Here is a 17,918-nt window from a genome sequence, read left to right on the forward strand (position 1 = left end):
GATCCAGTGTAGTAAGATTCAATCGTGATCCTGTATTGACGCTTTGCTTGTTTGATGGTTCGTTGGAGGGTATAGCAGGATTTATTATACGCTTCCGGGTTAGAGTCCCGCTCCTTGAAAGCAGCAGCTCTACCCTTTAGCTCAGTGCGGATGTTGCCTGTAATCCATGGCTTCTGGTTGAGGTAATCTCAGCAAAAAAGGAAACTTTTTTTCAGGACCCTGTCTTCCAAAGATAATTCGGAAAAATCTAAATAACTTCACAGATCTTCATTGTAAAGGGTTTAAACACTGTTTCTCATGCTTGTTCAATGAACCATAAACAATTAATGAACGTGCACCTGTGGAACGGTCGTTAAGACACTAACAGCTTACAGACGGTAGGCAATTAAGGTCACAGTTATGAAAACGTAGGACACTAAAGAGGCCTTTCTACTGACTCTGAAAAACAACAAAAGAAAGATGCCCAGGGTTCCTGCTCATCTGCGTGAACGTGCCTTAGGCATGCTGCAAGGAGGCATGAGGACTGCAGGTGTGGCCAGGGCAATAAATTGCAATGTCCGTACTGTGAGACGCCTAAGATAGCGCTACAGGGAGACAGGACGGACAGCTGATCATCCTCGCAGTGGCAGACCACGTGTAACAACATCTGCACAGGATCGGTACATCCGAACATCACAGCTGCGGGACATGTAGAGGATGGCAACAACAACTGCCCGAGTTACACCAGGAACGCACAATCCATCCATCAATGCTTAGACTGTCCGCAATAGGCTGAGAGAGGCTGGACTGAGGGCTTGTTGGCCTGTTGTAAGGCAGGTCCTCACCAGACATCACCGGCAATAATGTCGCCTATGGGCACAAACCCACCGTCGCTGGACCAGTCAGGACTGGCAAAAAGTGCTCTTCACTGACGAGTCGGGGTTTTGTCTCACCAAGGGTGATGGTCGGATTCACGTTTATCGTCGAAGGAATGAGCGTTACACAAATAACAAACCAAAAAACGCGGACAATAGCACTATTGGTTAGGGGATCGTAAAACAGCAGCGATCTCCTCCGTCGCCATTATTATGTCAACTGTGGGACTTTATATAGAAAGGTGTGTGCCTTTCCAAATCATGTCCAATCAATTGAATTTACCACAGGTGGACTTCAATCAGGTTGTAGAAACATCTCAAGGATGATCAATGGAAACAGGATGCACCTGAGCTCAATTTCGTGTCTCATCGCAAAGGGTCTGAATACTTATGTAAATAAGTATTATTTCTAGCAAAAATATCTAAAGACCTGTTTTTGCTTTGTCATTATGGGTATTGTGTGTAGATTGATGAGGATTTTTTTATTAATGATCTATTTTAGAATAAGGCTGTAACGTAACAAAATGTGGAAAAAGGGAAGGGGTCTGAATACTTTCCAAATGCACTGTATGTCAAATATGTAAATTGAAAACATTGAATGTTAAAAGCATTGTGTGTGTAACTAGTTCCACAGCCTTTCTTTAGGAAACAGGTCCAAATAATTATTTCCAGTTGGATGAAAATATGAGACAATTTGAGCAAACATATTTGAAGTTGACTGAATTTTTGCCCAAGTTTTCTCATGTTGGAGCTGTTTTGCAACTAAAAATGATATTCCCGCCATATTTTGTTTCTGTAAGTATCACATATCCTCTTCTCCTCCAGCTACAGCACATCTGCCCTAGCCTAGCTCCCTGCCCTGCCCATGCTCCTTGCCCTAGCCTCACTCCCTGCCTGCCTGCCTGCCTCCTGCCTAGTCCATGTTATGTAAGTGAGTGTAAGAGCACAGTGCACCATCTGGCACCTCTCTCTCTCTCTCTCTCCTCTCTCTCTCTCTCTCTCTCTCTCTCTCTCCTCTCTCTCTCTCTCCTCTCTCTCTCTCTCTCTCTCTCTCTCTCTCTCTCTCTCTCTCTCTCTCTCTCCCTTTGAGACAGGACAAGAGCCATCACTCACTCACTGAGCCCAAACCTCACATTGCTGAGTGTTCCACGGACACTGCTCTACCACAGACAGAAAACTGGGGATTCATCCCAAATAGCACCCTGTTCTCTATTTAGTGCCCTACTTTTGACCACACCCTAAAGTAGTGTACTAAGGAAAAGAGAGCCATTTGGAGCACGACCTGGGCGAGAAGGCATACTTAAATAGTAATTGATCCTGGGACCATTGATTCTACACTGGACACACTTATTTTGTCTATACTGTTAACGACCTGTTTTAAAATCAGTATTGATTTCTGACTTTCACGTATATAGGGAAATTAACTTTGATTCAATATAATTGATCATTTCTAAAGGGTAAGGATGGACACAGTTTATTTAATTGCATCCATAAAGGTATTTGTAATGGTAATTCAAGACCATTAAATCAATATAATTGTCTTTACAGTTATGTATTTTATTCTGGAAATATCATTATTAGTGTCATAAAATCTAAAGGCGGCTGTTATAAAAGTTGCCTATACAAGAGCTAATGGGATAACAAAAAAAAACAGGAGAAAAAAAAAAGTACTATATTATTTTTGTTTCTGTAAGTATCACATATCCTTTTCACCCCCTCCAGCTACAGCCAATCTGCCCTCCCATGACGTAGCTCCCTGCCCTAGCCTAGCTCCCTTCCCTAGCTCCCTGCCCTAGCTCCCTGTCTTAGCTCCCTGCCCTAGTTCCCTGCCCTGCCCTAGCCTAGCACCCTTCACTAGCTCCCTGTTCTAGCCTAGCTCCCTTCACTAATCTAGCTCCCTGCCCTAGCTCCCTGTCTTAGCTCCCTGCCCTAGCCTAGCTCCCTGCCCTAGTTCCCTGCCCTAGCCTAGCACCCTTCACTAGCTCCCTGTTCTAGCCTAGCTCCTTGTACTAACCTTGTTCCCTGCCCTAACCTAGCTCCCTGCCCTAATCTAACTCCCTGCCCTAATTCTAGCTCCCTGTCTGCCTGTCTCCTGCTTAGTCCATGTTATGTAAGGGAGTGTCAAAGCACAGTACACCATCTGGGACCTCTTTCCCTCTTAATGTAGCTCTTTCTCTCTCTCTCTTTTCATTACTTTCTCCCTCTGTCTCTCTCGCTCTCTTTCTCTCTCTGTCCACCTTTGAACCAGAGACAGGACAAGAGCCATCACTCACTCACTGGAGAGCCCAGACCTTACATTGCTGAGTGTTCCACAGACACTGCTCTAACACAGACAGAAAACTGGGGATTCGTCCCAAATAGCACCCTGTTCCCTATTTAGTGCCCTACTTTTGACCCCAGCCTAAAGTAGTGTGCCATTTGGAGCACAACCTGGGCGAGAAGACATACTTAAATAGTAATTGATCCTGGGACCATTGATCCTACACTGGATATACTTATTTTGTCTATATTTTGTCTAAATGATAATGACACGTTTTTAAAATCAGTGTTGATTTCTGACTATCACGTATATAAGGGAATTAAGTTAGTTTCATTCGATTCAATTGAATTGATCATTTCTAAAGGGTAAGGATGGACAGAGTTTATTTAATTGCATCCATAAAAGCATTTGTAATGATAATTCAAGACCATTAAATCAATATAATTGTCTTTTTAGTGTCATAAAATCTAAACACAGCTGTTATAAAAGTAGTCTACTGTAGTGGACCACTGGAAGAGTAACTGCTGCCTCTACAAGAGTTAATCGGGATCCAAAAAACGGAAACTAACTAACAATAAGTAGTAGTAATGCTATTATTACAGACTTCTAACACTGGCTGATGCCCCCAGATGACGAAGGTAGGAAACAACATCTCCACTTTGCTGATCCTCAACACTGGGGCCCCACAAGGGTGCGTGCTCAGCCCTGTATTCCCTGTTCACTCATGACTGCGTGGACATGCACACCTCCAACTCAATCGTCAAGTGTGCAGTACAACAGTAGTTGGCTTGATGACCAACAACGACGAGACGGTAGGAAGGAGGTGAGGGCACTCGGAGTGTGGTGTCAGGAAAACAACCTCTCACTCGACGTCAATAAACAAAGGAGATAATCGTGAACTTCAGGAAGCAGCAGAGGGAGCACCCCCCCCCGCCATCCACATCGACAGGACAGCAGTGGAGAAGGTGGAAAGTTTTAAGTTCCTCGGCGTACACATCACGGACAAACTGAAATGGTCCACCCACACAGTTAGAGTGGTGAAGAATCCGCAACAGCGCCTGCCTCATCAACCTCAGGAGGCTGAATAAATTTGGCTTGTCACCTAAAACCCTCACAAACTTTTACAGATGCACAATTGAGAGCATCCTGTCGGGCTGTATCACCGCCTGGTACTGCAACTGCACCGTCCACACCCACAGGGCTCTCCAGAAGGTGGTGCAATCTGCACAACGCATCACTGGGGGCAAACTACCTGCCCTCCAGGACACCTACAGCACCCGATGTCACAGGAGGGCCAAAAAGATCATCAAGGAGAACAACCACCCGAGCCACTGCCTGTTCACCCCGCTACCATCCAGAAGGCAAGGTCAGTACAGGTGCATCAAAGCTGGGAAAGAGAGACTGAAAAATGTAATCTTTCTCAAGGCTGATGTTAAACAGCCATCACTAGCAAAGGCTGCTGCCTACATACAGACTTTAAATCATTGGCAACTTTAATAAATGGATCACTAGTCACTTTAATAATGTTTACATGTCTTGCATTACTCATCTCATATGTATATACTGTATTTTATACCATCTATTGCATCTTGCCTATGCCGCTTGGTCATTGCTCATCCATATATCTATATGTATATATTCTTATTCCATTCCTTTACTTAGATTTGTATGTATTAGGTAGTTGTGGAATTGTTAGATATTACTGCACTTTTGGAATTAAGCACAAGCATTTCGCTACACTAGCAATAACATCTGCTAACCACGTGTATGTGACCAATCAAATTTGATTGATTTTAGTTGGACTGCAGTCTACTGCATAACATCCTCTTTTAATTTTCTCTCGTCCATTGTCTCCTATTCGAAGTCTCCTTTCAGAGGGATTTGATTTGAACCACTCACACCCTTGTCACAACAGAGTAATCAACGAGCGATGCCTGAGACACCCGTTGATTGTGAGTAACGTTTCCACAATCGAATTGACACCGGGGCAGTACAGGGTGGGAGGGAGAATAATTAAATCCCAAATAAATAGTCTAGGATATCCTCGGAGTAAACCTACTATTGAGTTCAATCGCCATTCGCCCGTTGGCACAAAGAGAGAGAGCGACATCTATGGGACGGCCACGGCAGCACAGTACAACCGTTTCATCCTTAATTTCTCTATACATTGGAAGAAACAAGAGGGACGCAACTGCAATGGCAGAGTTGGAATTATGGCAATGACCATTGGCTTCAAAAGAATAGTTTGAAATCAGAGAATAGCCTAATGAAACCGGAAGGTGAAATCATAGAATACATTCATGAAACAGAGAAGGTTCAAATCAGTGTAATAGCATAATGACACAGAGAAGGAGAAATCAGAGCGTGTGGGACCAAAACAAAGAAGAGCGAGAGACAAGCGCAAAAAAATATATATTTTAGGTCACGCATTGCTTTGACTCTCAAAGCACAACGGGAAAGAGCACGGCGCACGGGCACCGGGATTGCAGTTGAGCATTTGATTTGAGCTGCCGTCTTGCACAGCATGGAGAGAAAGAAACCTCTGCCCACTGGGCACAGACGTCAATTCAACGTCTATTCCAAGTTGGTTCAAAGTAATTTCATTGCGTTGTAACAACGTTGATTCAACCAGTGTGTGCTCAGTGTTCGTACTTCGTCCACTAAATACTTTCCAGGACGATTTTTCTTATTGAAGTGGTGTTTTTTTTTAAACTGGCAACTGAGAAATTGTGGATAAAATAGGTTAAGAAGAAGATGATGAAGTGATTACCTGGGGGTAAATAATAAACAATACTCGGCGGCACGGTCCCTTCCCCGAGCGCAGGTGGATCCAGCTAAGCTGCGGAACAGGGTTTTGGACGAGGACAGGAGCGGCAACGCACCAACCACAATAACCTCTGAACTACCAGTCTACTACACCGTCAAAGAATAGGCCTAGCCATTCATTCCTAGCTCTGCTTCTTGGTGTCCATATGATGCTAAATCGTTTCACAAACTGGATGTGTATCAGAACTTCAGTATGGTGAAAATGGAATAATCCAAGTGATGTGGCCACTGTAGAACGGACATTGAATGGGCGCACAGCGCACAAATCAATTTGCACTATAGGAGTGTAACCCTACTCAAATGATTATTTTGTTGGCTTTCCAAGCGTGCTTTTGTTGGAATAATACCTAGTTATCTCATTTGGACTATAATAGGCTGTAAGGATGTCTGAAGCACTCGCCCCAGCCCAGGCGCTCTACATCGGCATGGAGGTGGTGATTGCCTTTTTTTCCGTCCTGGGTAATGTAATGGTGGTCTGGGCGGTGAAAATTAACAAGTCGTTGAGAGACACAACATTCTGTTTCATCGTTTCTCTGGCCCTGGCGGATATCGCAGTGGGAGCCCTCGTCATCCCCTTGGCGATAACTATCAGCATCGGACTTCAAACTCACTTCTACAGCTGCCTGATGGTCGCGTGCACGGTGCTGGTACTGACGCAAAGTTCCATCCTGGCCCTCCTGGCCATTGCGATTGACCGCTATCTCAGGGTCAAGATTCCAACCAGGTAAACCCAACCAGCTCATTGTGTCTTCTATGTACACTGACCATCACACAGGAGGTTGGTGGCACCTTAATTGGGGAGAACTAGCTCGTGGTAATGACTGGAGTGGAATTAGTGGAATGGTATCAAATATATCAAACACATGGTTTCCATGTGTTTGATGCCATTCTATTTGCTCTGTTCCAGACATTATTATGAGCCTGTTCTCTCCTGTGCCATCCAGTTATAGGTTATTATATTAGCAGGTGGATAAAATGCACTACTGAGGATGATGATGATGAGGATGTAAGAAAAAGGTGATATGAGGATGAAGGGAAGAAGGAGGTGATGAAGAGGGTGTAATTATGAGGAGGAGGAGGGGCTGATGAGGAAGAGGACGTAATGAAGAGGGTGTAGTGATGAGGAGGAGAAGGAGGTGTGGAGGAGGAGGTGGTGTGGAGGGGAAGGAGAAGGTGGTGTGGAGGGGAAGGAGAAGGAGAGGGGGTGGTGGAAGAGAAGGAAGTGGGGAGGAGGTGTGGATGGGGAGGAGGAGATGTGGAGGGGAAGGGGAGAATGAGGTGTGTGCTTGCTTATAGCTGCTATACTCACTCACACACACACACACACACACACACACACTCTCTCTCTCACACACACATTTCCTCTCCTGACATTCATTTATCTGTTTCTTATTTGACTAGGATGTCCTATATCCTATCCTCACTGCCAATACCCTGTAGGCATGGAGAAGGGAGGGCCTCTGACATACTGGTATTGACATGACAGTTTAACACACACGCACACGCACACACACACACACACACACAGTAAGGCAAGCACGCAAACACATGCAAGCACACACACAAGTACACACACAAACATGTGAAGACACACACACACTGACAGCTTACCATAGCAGAGCTGATACAAGCAGCTCTAATTAGCTTTTTTTGTCCTCAGGAATGCATTGAAGGAAGGATGAGAAACTAACAAGCTGTCACTGTGTGGAGAAAATCACATCTCTGTCTGTCTTACTCTTTCTTCTCTGCTGTCACTGTGTGGAGAAAATCACATCTCTGTCTGTCTTACTCTTTCTTCTCTGCTGTCACTGTGTGGAGAAAATCATATCTCTGTCTGTCTTACTCTTCTCTGCTGTCACTGTGTGGAGAAAATCACATCTCTGTCTGTCTTACTCTTTCTTCTCTGCTGTCACTGTGTGGAGAAAATCACATCTCTGCCTGTCTTACTCTTCTCTGCTGTCACTGTGTGGAGAAAATCACATCTCTGTCTGTCTTACTCTTTCTTCTCTGCTGTCACTGTGTGGAGAAAATCACATCTCTGTCTGTCTTACTCTTCTCTGCTGTCACTGTGCTGCTTTTTGCTGTTCAACTTACAGTATTTGTCCATTTTCTATGGGACTTACTGAAAGATATTAGAGGAGAATACCATAGAGGATACCGTTGAGGCCAAAACGCGTCGGCTTATTTAATTAATAAAAGAGCATCTATGCATTATACTTTTTTGTTTGTTTTTGCAGTGTTTTGGGGAGACAGCTTTCTTTTTTGAAAGATGAGGATATTGGTTTGTGTTACAGTGGACTGAGTGAGTCTGTGACAGTAACATAAATGACACACCTACTACTGCTGCCATGTTCAGAGTGAAACAAAAGGTTTGGGGCTATGCTGCGGAGGAGAAGCAGAGAGAGACTGAGGAGGAGAATGGGGCTATGCTGCTGAGGAGAAGCAGAGGGAGACTGAGGAGGAGAGAATGTGGTACATTTGTTGTAGAATATTGTTAGACAGTGATATACTTGCTTTGAATCCTTTTTTAACGAAGCCACTTTGACTTGTGAGATAGATTGTGAATGGTTAATTTGTCATTACAGAGAGAGAGCTGGAGAGAGAAAGAAAGAAAGAAAAGGAGAGAGAGAGAGAGAGAGAGAGAAAGAGCTAGGGAGATATTGGGAATTTGTCATGGCAATGAGAGAAAGAGAGAGAGAAAGAAAGAAAGAGAAATAGAGAGAGAGAAAAGTCTCTTCCTGGCAGTAGCATAGCTGAATCTCATTATTTACTGTCTTTGATGTATTTTTCTATTATTAAACCTTCTCAAGTTATCAGTTAGCTCATACGTGGCATCGCCTCTTTCGCAACACTTTTAACACTTCTACAGAAAATAACACTTCAAATGAGGCAGTACTATAATTCAACTATTTCCCATTATAAACCAATCAATGATTCCACAGTAGTTGTGCTGTATGACCAAAGGACAAAAAGGAACGGTCCATATTGGACCATATGAAAAAGGAACTGTCCCTATTGGACCATATGAAAAAATAAATGGTCCCTATTGGACCATATGAAAAAGGAACTGTCCACATTGGACCATATGAAAAAGGAACGGTCCATAATGGACAATTTAGTGTCAATATTGGATTAAAATCAATTTCTGGATTTTGTTTCATCATTAAACAGTCGTCATCATCATTATCATATATGTAATATACCCTAATAATGCATCAATCTACATCCAACCTGTAAAATACACACAGGCCTATATAGCTTAAGAGAGGGTAGTTGAAATGCCACTCCCACCACCTCTCACTAATCTACATGATATGCACATGGACAGAGTAACGCAAGAGGAAACAATAGGCGGTGTGAATCCTTTTGTACGTTTGATAAGAAACCATTTCTGTTGTTATTAAACCGTCAGGCTGTTATGGGAGCTATGTGCGTTATCTACACTAGAGTGTGTGTGTATGTGTGTGTGTGTGTGTGTGTGTGTGTGTGTGTGTGTGTGTGTGTGTGTGTGTGTGTGTGTGTGTTTGGGGTATACATTAGTACTGTATGTGAATATTCGAGATTTAGTAAACATTTTTAAAACATAAATCACTGTCATCGCTTCGAGCGAAAATAAAAAGATTGCAGTGGTTGGAGGGAGGAGGGATGAGAGAGAAGGCATATCATGAGTATAGTTCTACATTTTGTAGTTTTCTTTATGTTGAAAAGCTGTATTTAAAAAGGGGTTAGCACGTACACTACCATGCTTTTCTTGTTTGTGGTGCAGGGAGTTACAGAAACAAAGTTAACATTGTACTTTTATTGTCAATGTTTAAAAATCTTTTTTTAAGATCAAGTGAGATTCTCACAAACGTTTTTTGTGAATCTCACTTTTTCTTGAAGCTATAAGTGTGTGGTGAACCAACTCCTTGTGTTATGGTAGAGGTGACTAACTCCATGTGTTATGGTACAGTTGACTAACTCCATGTGTTATGGTACAGGTGACTAACTCCATGTGTTATGGTACAGGTGACTAACTCCATGTGTTATGTTACAGGTGACTAACTCCATGTGTTATGGTACAGGTGACTAACTCCATGTGTTATGGTACAGGTGACTAACTCCTTGTGTTATGGTACAGGTGACTAACTCCATGTGTTATGGTAGAGGTGACTAACTCCATGTGTTATGGTACAGGTGACTAACTCCATGTGTTATGGTACAGGTGACTAACTCCATGTGTTATGGTATAGGTGACTAACTCCATGTGTTATGGTACAGGTGACTAACTCCATGTGTTATGGTACAGGTGACTAACTCCTTGTGTTATGGTACAGGTGACTAACTCCTTGTGTTATGGTACAGGTGACTAACTCCTTGTGTTATGGTATAGGTGACTAACTCCTTGTGTTATGGTACAGGTGACTAACTCCTTGTGTTATGGTATAGGTGACTAACTCCTTGTGTTATGGTACAGGTGACTAACTCCTTGTGTTATGGTACAGGTGACTAACTCCTTATGTTATGGTATAAGTGACTAACTCCCTAACCGCCTGGTTTCTCTCTATCTCTACAGCTATAAGCGTGTGGTGACAAAGCAGCGAGCGGCCATGGCGGTGGTGGTGTGTTGGACTGTGGCCTTCATCGTGGGCTTGACCCCCATGCTGGGCTGGAACAACCTCTGGAGGTAGATAGCTATGTATTTTAAATTAGTTGTGTGTGGTTTGCTAATTGCGATGTGACATTGGCTGTGTCCGAAATGGCTTCCTATTCCCTATATAGTGCACTACTTTTGAACAGGGCCCCATAGGGTTGTCGTTTCAGGCTCCCCAATTTTCCTTTCAATCATGTATTTATAAATAATTCACCTATTCTAGTTCTGCTATTGATACTATGTATCTATAATCTACCCAATTCAAAGTAAATAACACCTCTCTCTATATCGCTCTCCCCCCTCCCCCGTACTCTCTCAATTCAATTCAAGGGCTTTATTGGCATGGGAAACATATGTTAACATTGCCAAAGCAAGTGAAATAGATAATAAACAAAAGTGAAATAAACAATAAAAATTAACAGTAAACATTACAGTTCCAAAAGAATAAAGACATTTCAAACATCATATTATGTATATATAGTGTAACAATGTGCAAATAGTGAAAGTACAAAAAGGAAAATAAATAAACATAAATATGGGTTATATTTACAATGATGTTTGTTATTCACTGGTTGCCCTTTTCTTGTGGCAACAGGTCACACATCTTGCTGCTGTGATGGCACACTGTGGTATTTCACCCAGTAGATATGGGAGTTTATCAAAATTGGTTTGTTTTCGAATTCTTTGTGGATCTGTGTAATCTGAGGGAAATATGTGTCTCTAATATTGTCATACAAGGCTATGCTCACTGAGTCTGTACATAGTCAAAGCTTTCCCTAAGTCTGGGTCAGTCACAGTGGTCAGGTATTCTGCCACTGTGTACTCTCTGTTTAGGGCCAAGTAGCATTCTAGTTTGCAACAACAAAAAAAGTTAATTCTTTCCAATGTGTCAAGTAATGATCTTTTTGTTGTCTCATGATTTGGTTGGTTCCAATTATGTTGCTGTCCTGGGGCTCTGTGGGGCCTGGAGCAGCTTGCTTAGGGAACTCTTCTCCAGGTTCATCTCTCTGTAGGTGATGGCTTTGTTATGGAAGGTTTGGAAATCGCTTCCTTTTAGGTGGTTGTAGAATTGAACCGCTCTTTTCTGGATTTTGATAATTAGCGGGTAGGGGCTAATTCTGCTCTGCATGTATTATTTGGTGTTTTACGTTGTACACAGAGGGTATTTTAGCAGAATTCTACATGCAGAGTCTCAATTTGGTGGTTGTCCCATTTTGTAAATTCTTGGTTGGTGAGCAGACCCCAGACCTCACAACCATAAAGGGCAATGGGTTCTATAACTGATTCAAGTATTTTTTGCTAGATCCTAATTGGTATGTCAAATTTGATGTTCCTTTTGATGGCATAGAAGGCCCTTCTTGTCTCTCAGCTCGTTCACAGCTTTGTGGAAGATACCTGTGGCGCTGATGTATAGGCCGAGGTATGTATAGATTTTTTGTTGCTCTAGGTGGAATTTGTATTTGTGGTCCTGGCGACTGGACCTTTTTTGGAACACCATTATTTTTGTCTTACTGAGATTTACAGTAAAGGCCCAGGTTTGGCAGAATTTGTGCAGAAGATCTAGGTGCTGCTGTAGGCCCTCCTTACTTGGGGACAGAAGCACCAGATCATCAGCAAACAGTAGACATTTGACTTCAGATTCTAGTAGGGTGAGGCCGGGTGCTGCAGCCTGTTCTAGTGCCCTCGCAAATTCGTTGATATATATGTTGAAGAGGGTGGGGCTTAAGCTGCATCCCTGTCTCACCCCACGGCCCTGTGGAAAGAAATGTGTGTGTTTTTTGCCAATTTTAACCGCACACTTGTTGTTTGTGTACATGGATTTTATAGTGTCGTATGTTTTTCCCCAACACCACTTTCCATAAATTTGTATAGCAGACCCTCATGCCAAATTTAGTCAAAGGCTTTTTTGAAACCAACAAAGCATGAGAAGACTTTGCCTTTGTTTTGCTTTGTTTGTTTGTCAAGTAAGGTGTGCAGGGTGAATACGTAGTCTGACGTATGGTAGTTTGGTAAAAAGCCAATTTGACATTTGCTCAGTACATTGTTTTCATTGAGGAAATGTACGAGTCTGCTGTTAACCCCCTCTCTATCCCCCGCTTTCTCTTCCTCCCTACAGGCTACAGCAGAACGGTTCCCTGAACGAGGATCTCATCATCACCTGTCAGTTTGAGAACGTAATCAGCATGGACTATATGGTCTACTTCAACTTCTTCGGCTGGGTAATATAACATCTCTCTTTATGTAGTATATCATCTGGGTATTATAACATCTCTTATGTAGTGTATCAGCTGGGTATTATAACATCTCTCTTTATGTAGTGTATCTTATGTTCATAAGACTTGAAGTCAGGGCGTCTGATGTTTGTTGAATGAACTAAAGCATTTCAGGGATACATACATTGTTGTTTATTAGCTCTGTAGCTCATCTAGTGCATGGGTAAAACATGGTACTGAAGATAACCAGGACTGGACTATTTTCCACTACAGGTGCTGCCTCCTTTACTCCTCATGCTGGTCATTTACACAGAGATCTTCTACATGATCCACAAGCAACTCAACAAGAAGGTGAGGTGACCACCACCACCTCCTCCCATCTATGTAGCCTCGCCCCACCTCTGTTTGTGATATCTTGCCAATTCCTTGTCACTCATTGTCATGCCAAACAGGAGACCAAACAAGTCTCATAAGTCACACCCGACTACTACATCCCCATATTATTACTTACACTCTTGCTCTTTTGCATCGCAGTATCTCTATTGCACATCATCATCTGAACTCCAGTATTAATGCTAAATTGTAATTATTTTCACCTCTAGGGCCTATTTATTGCCTACCTCCCTACTCTTCTACATTTGCACACACTGTACATAGATTTTTTATTTTGTGTTATTGACTGTACGTTTGTTTGTGTAACTCTGTTTTTGTCGCACTGCTTTGCTTTATTTTAGTCAGGTCGCAGTTGTAAATGAGAACTTGTTCTCAACTGGCCTACCTGGTTAAAAAAGCTGAGTTGGCAAAAACAGAAACAGACTCGAACCTAGGCCACTAGATGATCTATCTAGGGGAAAATGGATCCCCTATAAAAGCTATATAAATTATTATTTGTTAATTACAATAATACATTATTAAAGGTAATCTTTATTCTTACAGGCTTGCGCCACCAACCACACCGATCCCAACAAGTACTACAACAAGGAACTCAAACTGGCCAAGTCGCTGGCCCTGGTCCTCTTCCTGTTCGCCATCAGCTGGCTTCCCCTCCACATCATCAACTGTATCACGTTGTTCTGTCCGACCTGCGACAAACCCCTGTTCCTGATCTACATCGCTATATTACTCACGCACGGCAACTCAGCCGTCAACCCCATCGTCTACGCCTTCCGCATAAAGAAGTTCCGAGACGCTTTCCTGAAGATCTGGAAGCAGTACTTCTGTTGTAAGGACGTACCCGCCATTTTGAACCAGCCTAGTGAGAAGGATAGGCAAGAGAACCAGAATGGCAATGGAAACGGGAACGGGAATCCTAATCCGAACAGAGACTCACAGCCAGCTCTATCGCCACCGCAAGAAGGGCAGCAGCCTTCACTAGAGCAGATGCAGGAGGCCAAGCCCCAACGGCCACAGTCTCACAATGATGACCCAATACAGCAGAAACCCCCAATGGAGCTCAACAATATCTAACTAACCCCAGAACAAAAGGGCGTTTCTACATTGATGTGTCTGAAACCCTATGAGTTTCTATGTCTTGGGAGATGAATAGAGGTTTTTTAACAGGAGTCAGAGGCATCCTCATAGTCATTCTGAATGTATAGCTAGCTACCAATGGATGAGTGTGACATGGTGAAAGAAAAGTTTAACCAGTTTACTTTTTGTACCTTGCACCTGAAAGTCATTGGATGTGTGTGTACACTTTTTTTGAATGGAGTGTGGCATGATACCTACTGAATGGAAGGATTCAGGAGCAGAGTTTGGCAACTTGCAGGACTTGTAAAGATATCTTACAGACAGTGAAATCACATTTTAACAGGCGGAGGTGTATTTGAGTTTTAGGCGGAGGAAAAAACATTGAAAAGGAGTATTAGGGTTTATACGGTAAAAACATTGAAAAGGAGTATATAGCCCCACGGTGGAGGTGTCATAATACCCATAATACCTAGCGGTCAAACAGGTAAATGGTTCCAATTGTTTTTCCACCATTCATTTTTCCCATAGGGGATTTTAGAAACACTTAAAATAAGGGCTGTGTTTCATGTATGCTTGCCCTGGCGTGACGGTTTGATAACCATGTAAATCTCTCTCAGACAAAGTGACTTTTATCAATATATTCGCCTCTATTTACTCTCAGATTCGAAAATGCCAGTTAGCATCAAAGTAGAAATCCCTGCACATCATCTCTAGCTGACACCTTTGCTAACAGGTATTGTGTCAGTTTAAAACTTGCATAAGACAATTAACAGAATTGTCCATTTAAAGAAATGTAGCCAATTTATTCATTACCACATTTAGCTAACATTGACCCTGCTGGTTATCTATGAACGTTTGAACATCTTGGCCATGTACTGTTATAGTTCTCAATCCGGCGCAGCCAGAAGAGGATATGCCACCCCTCAGAGCCTGGTTCCTCTCTAGGTTTCTTCCTAGGTTACTGTCTTTCTAGGGAGTTTTTCTTAGCCACCATGCTTCTACATCTGCATTGCTTGGTGTTTGGGGTTTTAGGCTGGGTTTCTGTATAGCACTTTGTGACATCAGCTGATGTAAAAAGTGCTTTATAAATAAATTTGATTGATTGATTCTTTTAGTTCTTTATGATAGCCACACTAGCAACTAATTAGCATTTAATTTTGGGGCGGTGAAAACAGGCAAATATATTGATCAATTTCACCTTGTCCTAGAGAGATTTATATGGTTATCAAAACGTCACGCCAGGGTAAGCCTACAAAAAACATCCCTTATTTTAAGTGTTTTATAAATCCCCTATGGAAAAAAATGTATTGTGGAAAACCGATTGGAACCATTTCCCTCTTTGACCGTTTGGTTTTATGGGTATTATGACTCATTCTGTGGTACTCTATTAGGGTTTATATGGTAAAACCATTGAAAATGAGTATTAAAGTTTATACGGTAAAGACACTGAAAAATAGTATTAGGGTTTATACTGTAAAAACACTGAAAAAGGAATATTAGGGTTTATACGCTAAAAAAGGGTAATGAAAAATTTGCAATAATGTAAGGGCACTATTCAATCAGATCTGCTTTAGCCGTCATCCATATAGTGGTTGTTATGGAGGTGTCGGAGGTGAAACTGCTTTAGAGCTGTCAAGTCCACAAGCTGCTCCTGGCATTATATCTAAAGCGGACATTGCCATTGGCTGCACGGAATCCTATGTAGCCTTGTTTACAATTTCGAATGTTAGATGTAATCTAGGCTGATAGAAATCCTCATTCTTTTGTATAATGATTTTCAATTTGAGCATCATCTATATAGCCTAGACTTTCTCATTCTGAACTTCTAACGTGAATGGGAGGGGTGTGGCTTTGTGACAATGATTAAGAGCAGCTGCTCACCGATTTGACAGCTCTAACGTAATTACACCTCCGACACAGCCAAAACGTCAGGTATACGGGTTTTCGGCTATCGCCAGTTAACGCTTGATCTGATTGAATCTAGGCCTAAGTCTCTTTGATAATGAGACATTTTAATAACAAACTAATCCGAAGACACTAAGCTTCAACTTACAGTTAACAGAACAGTGGGTCTTTATGACATTGTGTAATTGGAAAGGAACTATTAATGATACGATTCTCATCACAAAATGTGCAAAATACAACACTGACTGTGAGGTTAATCAATGTCACGTTATTAAATGTTTTACATTTTACAATGTACAAAGATGGCTTATGAACCTATTTTTTTTTTGCATTATTTAAAAAAAATTTTTTATTTAACTAGGCAAGTCAAGAACAAATTCTTATTTACAATGTCGGCCTACCCCGAAGACGAAGACGCTGGGCCAATTGTGCGCCGCCCTATGGGACTCCCAATCACAGCTGGAAGTGATTCAGCCTGGATAAAACAACATGAAAATGTGACTTAAAAGGGTTCCAGATGTTCCAATTATCAAATGATAAGGTTCATCTTCCTGCTGTTTATTAAACTGTATTGATTTGAGCTGAGAAAGGCTTAATATGAATGTAATGATGTGAATGTCAATTAAATATAGCTACTGTGGCAGCTCGTCAGCTGTGAATGAACACATCTTGATTCAGAAGTTAAGACACAAGAAGCACAGCAGAGGAATGAGTGGAGCTCTGTTCTCTTCTCCCCTCCCTTCTACACCACTGCTCTCCCCTCCTCCTCTCCCTCCCCTCTACACCACTGCTCTCCCCTCCTCCTCTCCCTCCTCTCCCTCCCCTCTACACCACTGCTCTCCCCTCCTCCTCTCCCTCCCCTCTACACCACTGCTCTCCCTCCTGCTCTCCCCTCCCCTCTACACCACTGCTCTCCCCTCCTGCTCTCCTCTCCCCTCCTCTCCTCTCCCTTCTACACCACTGCTCTCCCCTCCTGCTCTCCCCTCCCCTCTACACCACTGCTCTCCTCTCCTGCTCTCCTCTCCCCTCCTCTCCCTCCCCTCTACACCACTGCTCTCCCCTCCTGCTCTCCTCTCCCCTCCTCTCCCTCCCCTCTACACCACTGCTCTCCCCTCCTGCTCTCCTCTCCCATCCTCTCCTCTCCCTTCTACACCACTGCTCTCCCCTCCTGCTCTCCCCTCCCCTCTACACCACTGCTCTCCTCTCCTGCTCTCCTCTCCCCTCTACACCACTGCTCTCCTCTCCCTCCCCTCTACACCACTGCTCTCCCCTCCTCCTCTCCCTCCCCTCTACACCACTGCTCTCCCCTCCTCCTCTCCCTCCCCTCTACACCACTGCTCTCCCCTCCTCCTCGCCCTCCCCTCTACACCGCTGCTCTCCCCTCCTCCTCTCCCTCCCCTATACACTGCTGCTCTCCTCTCTTCTCCCTCCCCTCTACACCTCTGCTCTCCTCTCCCTCCCCTCTACACCTCTGCTCTCCTCTCCCACCCCTCCCCACCGCTGCTCTCCTCTCCCTCCCCTCTACACCTCTGCTCTCCCCTCCTCCTCTCCCTCCCCTCTGCTCCCCCACCGCTGCTCTCTTCTCCCTCCCCTTTACGCCTCTGCTCGCCTCTCCCTCCCCTCTACACCGCTGCTCTCCCCTCCTCCTCTCCCTCCCCTCTACACCTCTGCTCTTCTCTCCCTCCCCTCTACACCGCTGCTCTCCCCTCCTCCTCTCCCTCCCCTCTACACCGCTGCTCTCCTCTCCCTCCCCTTTA

At 43.4% G+C, this 17,918-nt stretch overlaps 1 protein-coding gene across 1 annotated transcript; it reads left to right on the forward strand.

Annotated features, from left to right (window-relative positions):
- Window positions 1-5,629: 5,629 nt before the first annotated feature.
- Window positions 5,630-14,758, forward strand: LOC115168665 (adenosine receptor A1). The gene is made up of 5 exons (XM_029724137.1): window positions 5,630-6,664; window positions 10,496-10,606; window positions 12,690-12,792; window positions 13,060-13,137; window positions 13,723-14,758. The coding sequence occupies exons 1-5, from the start codon at window positions 6,324-6,326 to the stop codon at window positions 14,251-14,253; spliced, it is 1,164 nt and encodes a 387-aa protein (XP_029579997.1). The 5' UTR covers window positions 5,630-6,323; the 3' UTR covers window positions 14,254-14,758.
- The last annotated feature ends 3,160 nt before the right edge of the window (window positions 14,759-17,918 follow it).

Source organism: Salmo trutta, chromosome 30 (genome assembly GCF_901001165.1).
Source record: "Salmo trutta chromosome 30, fSalTru1.1, whole genome shotgun sequence".
In the NCBI taxonomy this organism is placed as follows: domain Eukaryota; kingdom Metazoa; phylum Chordata; class Actinopteri; order Salmoniformes; family Salmonidae; genus Salmo; species Salmo trutta.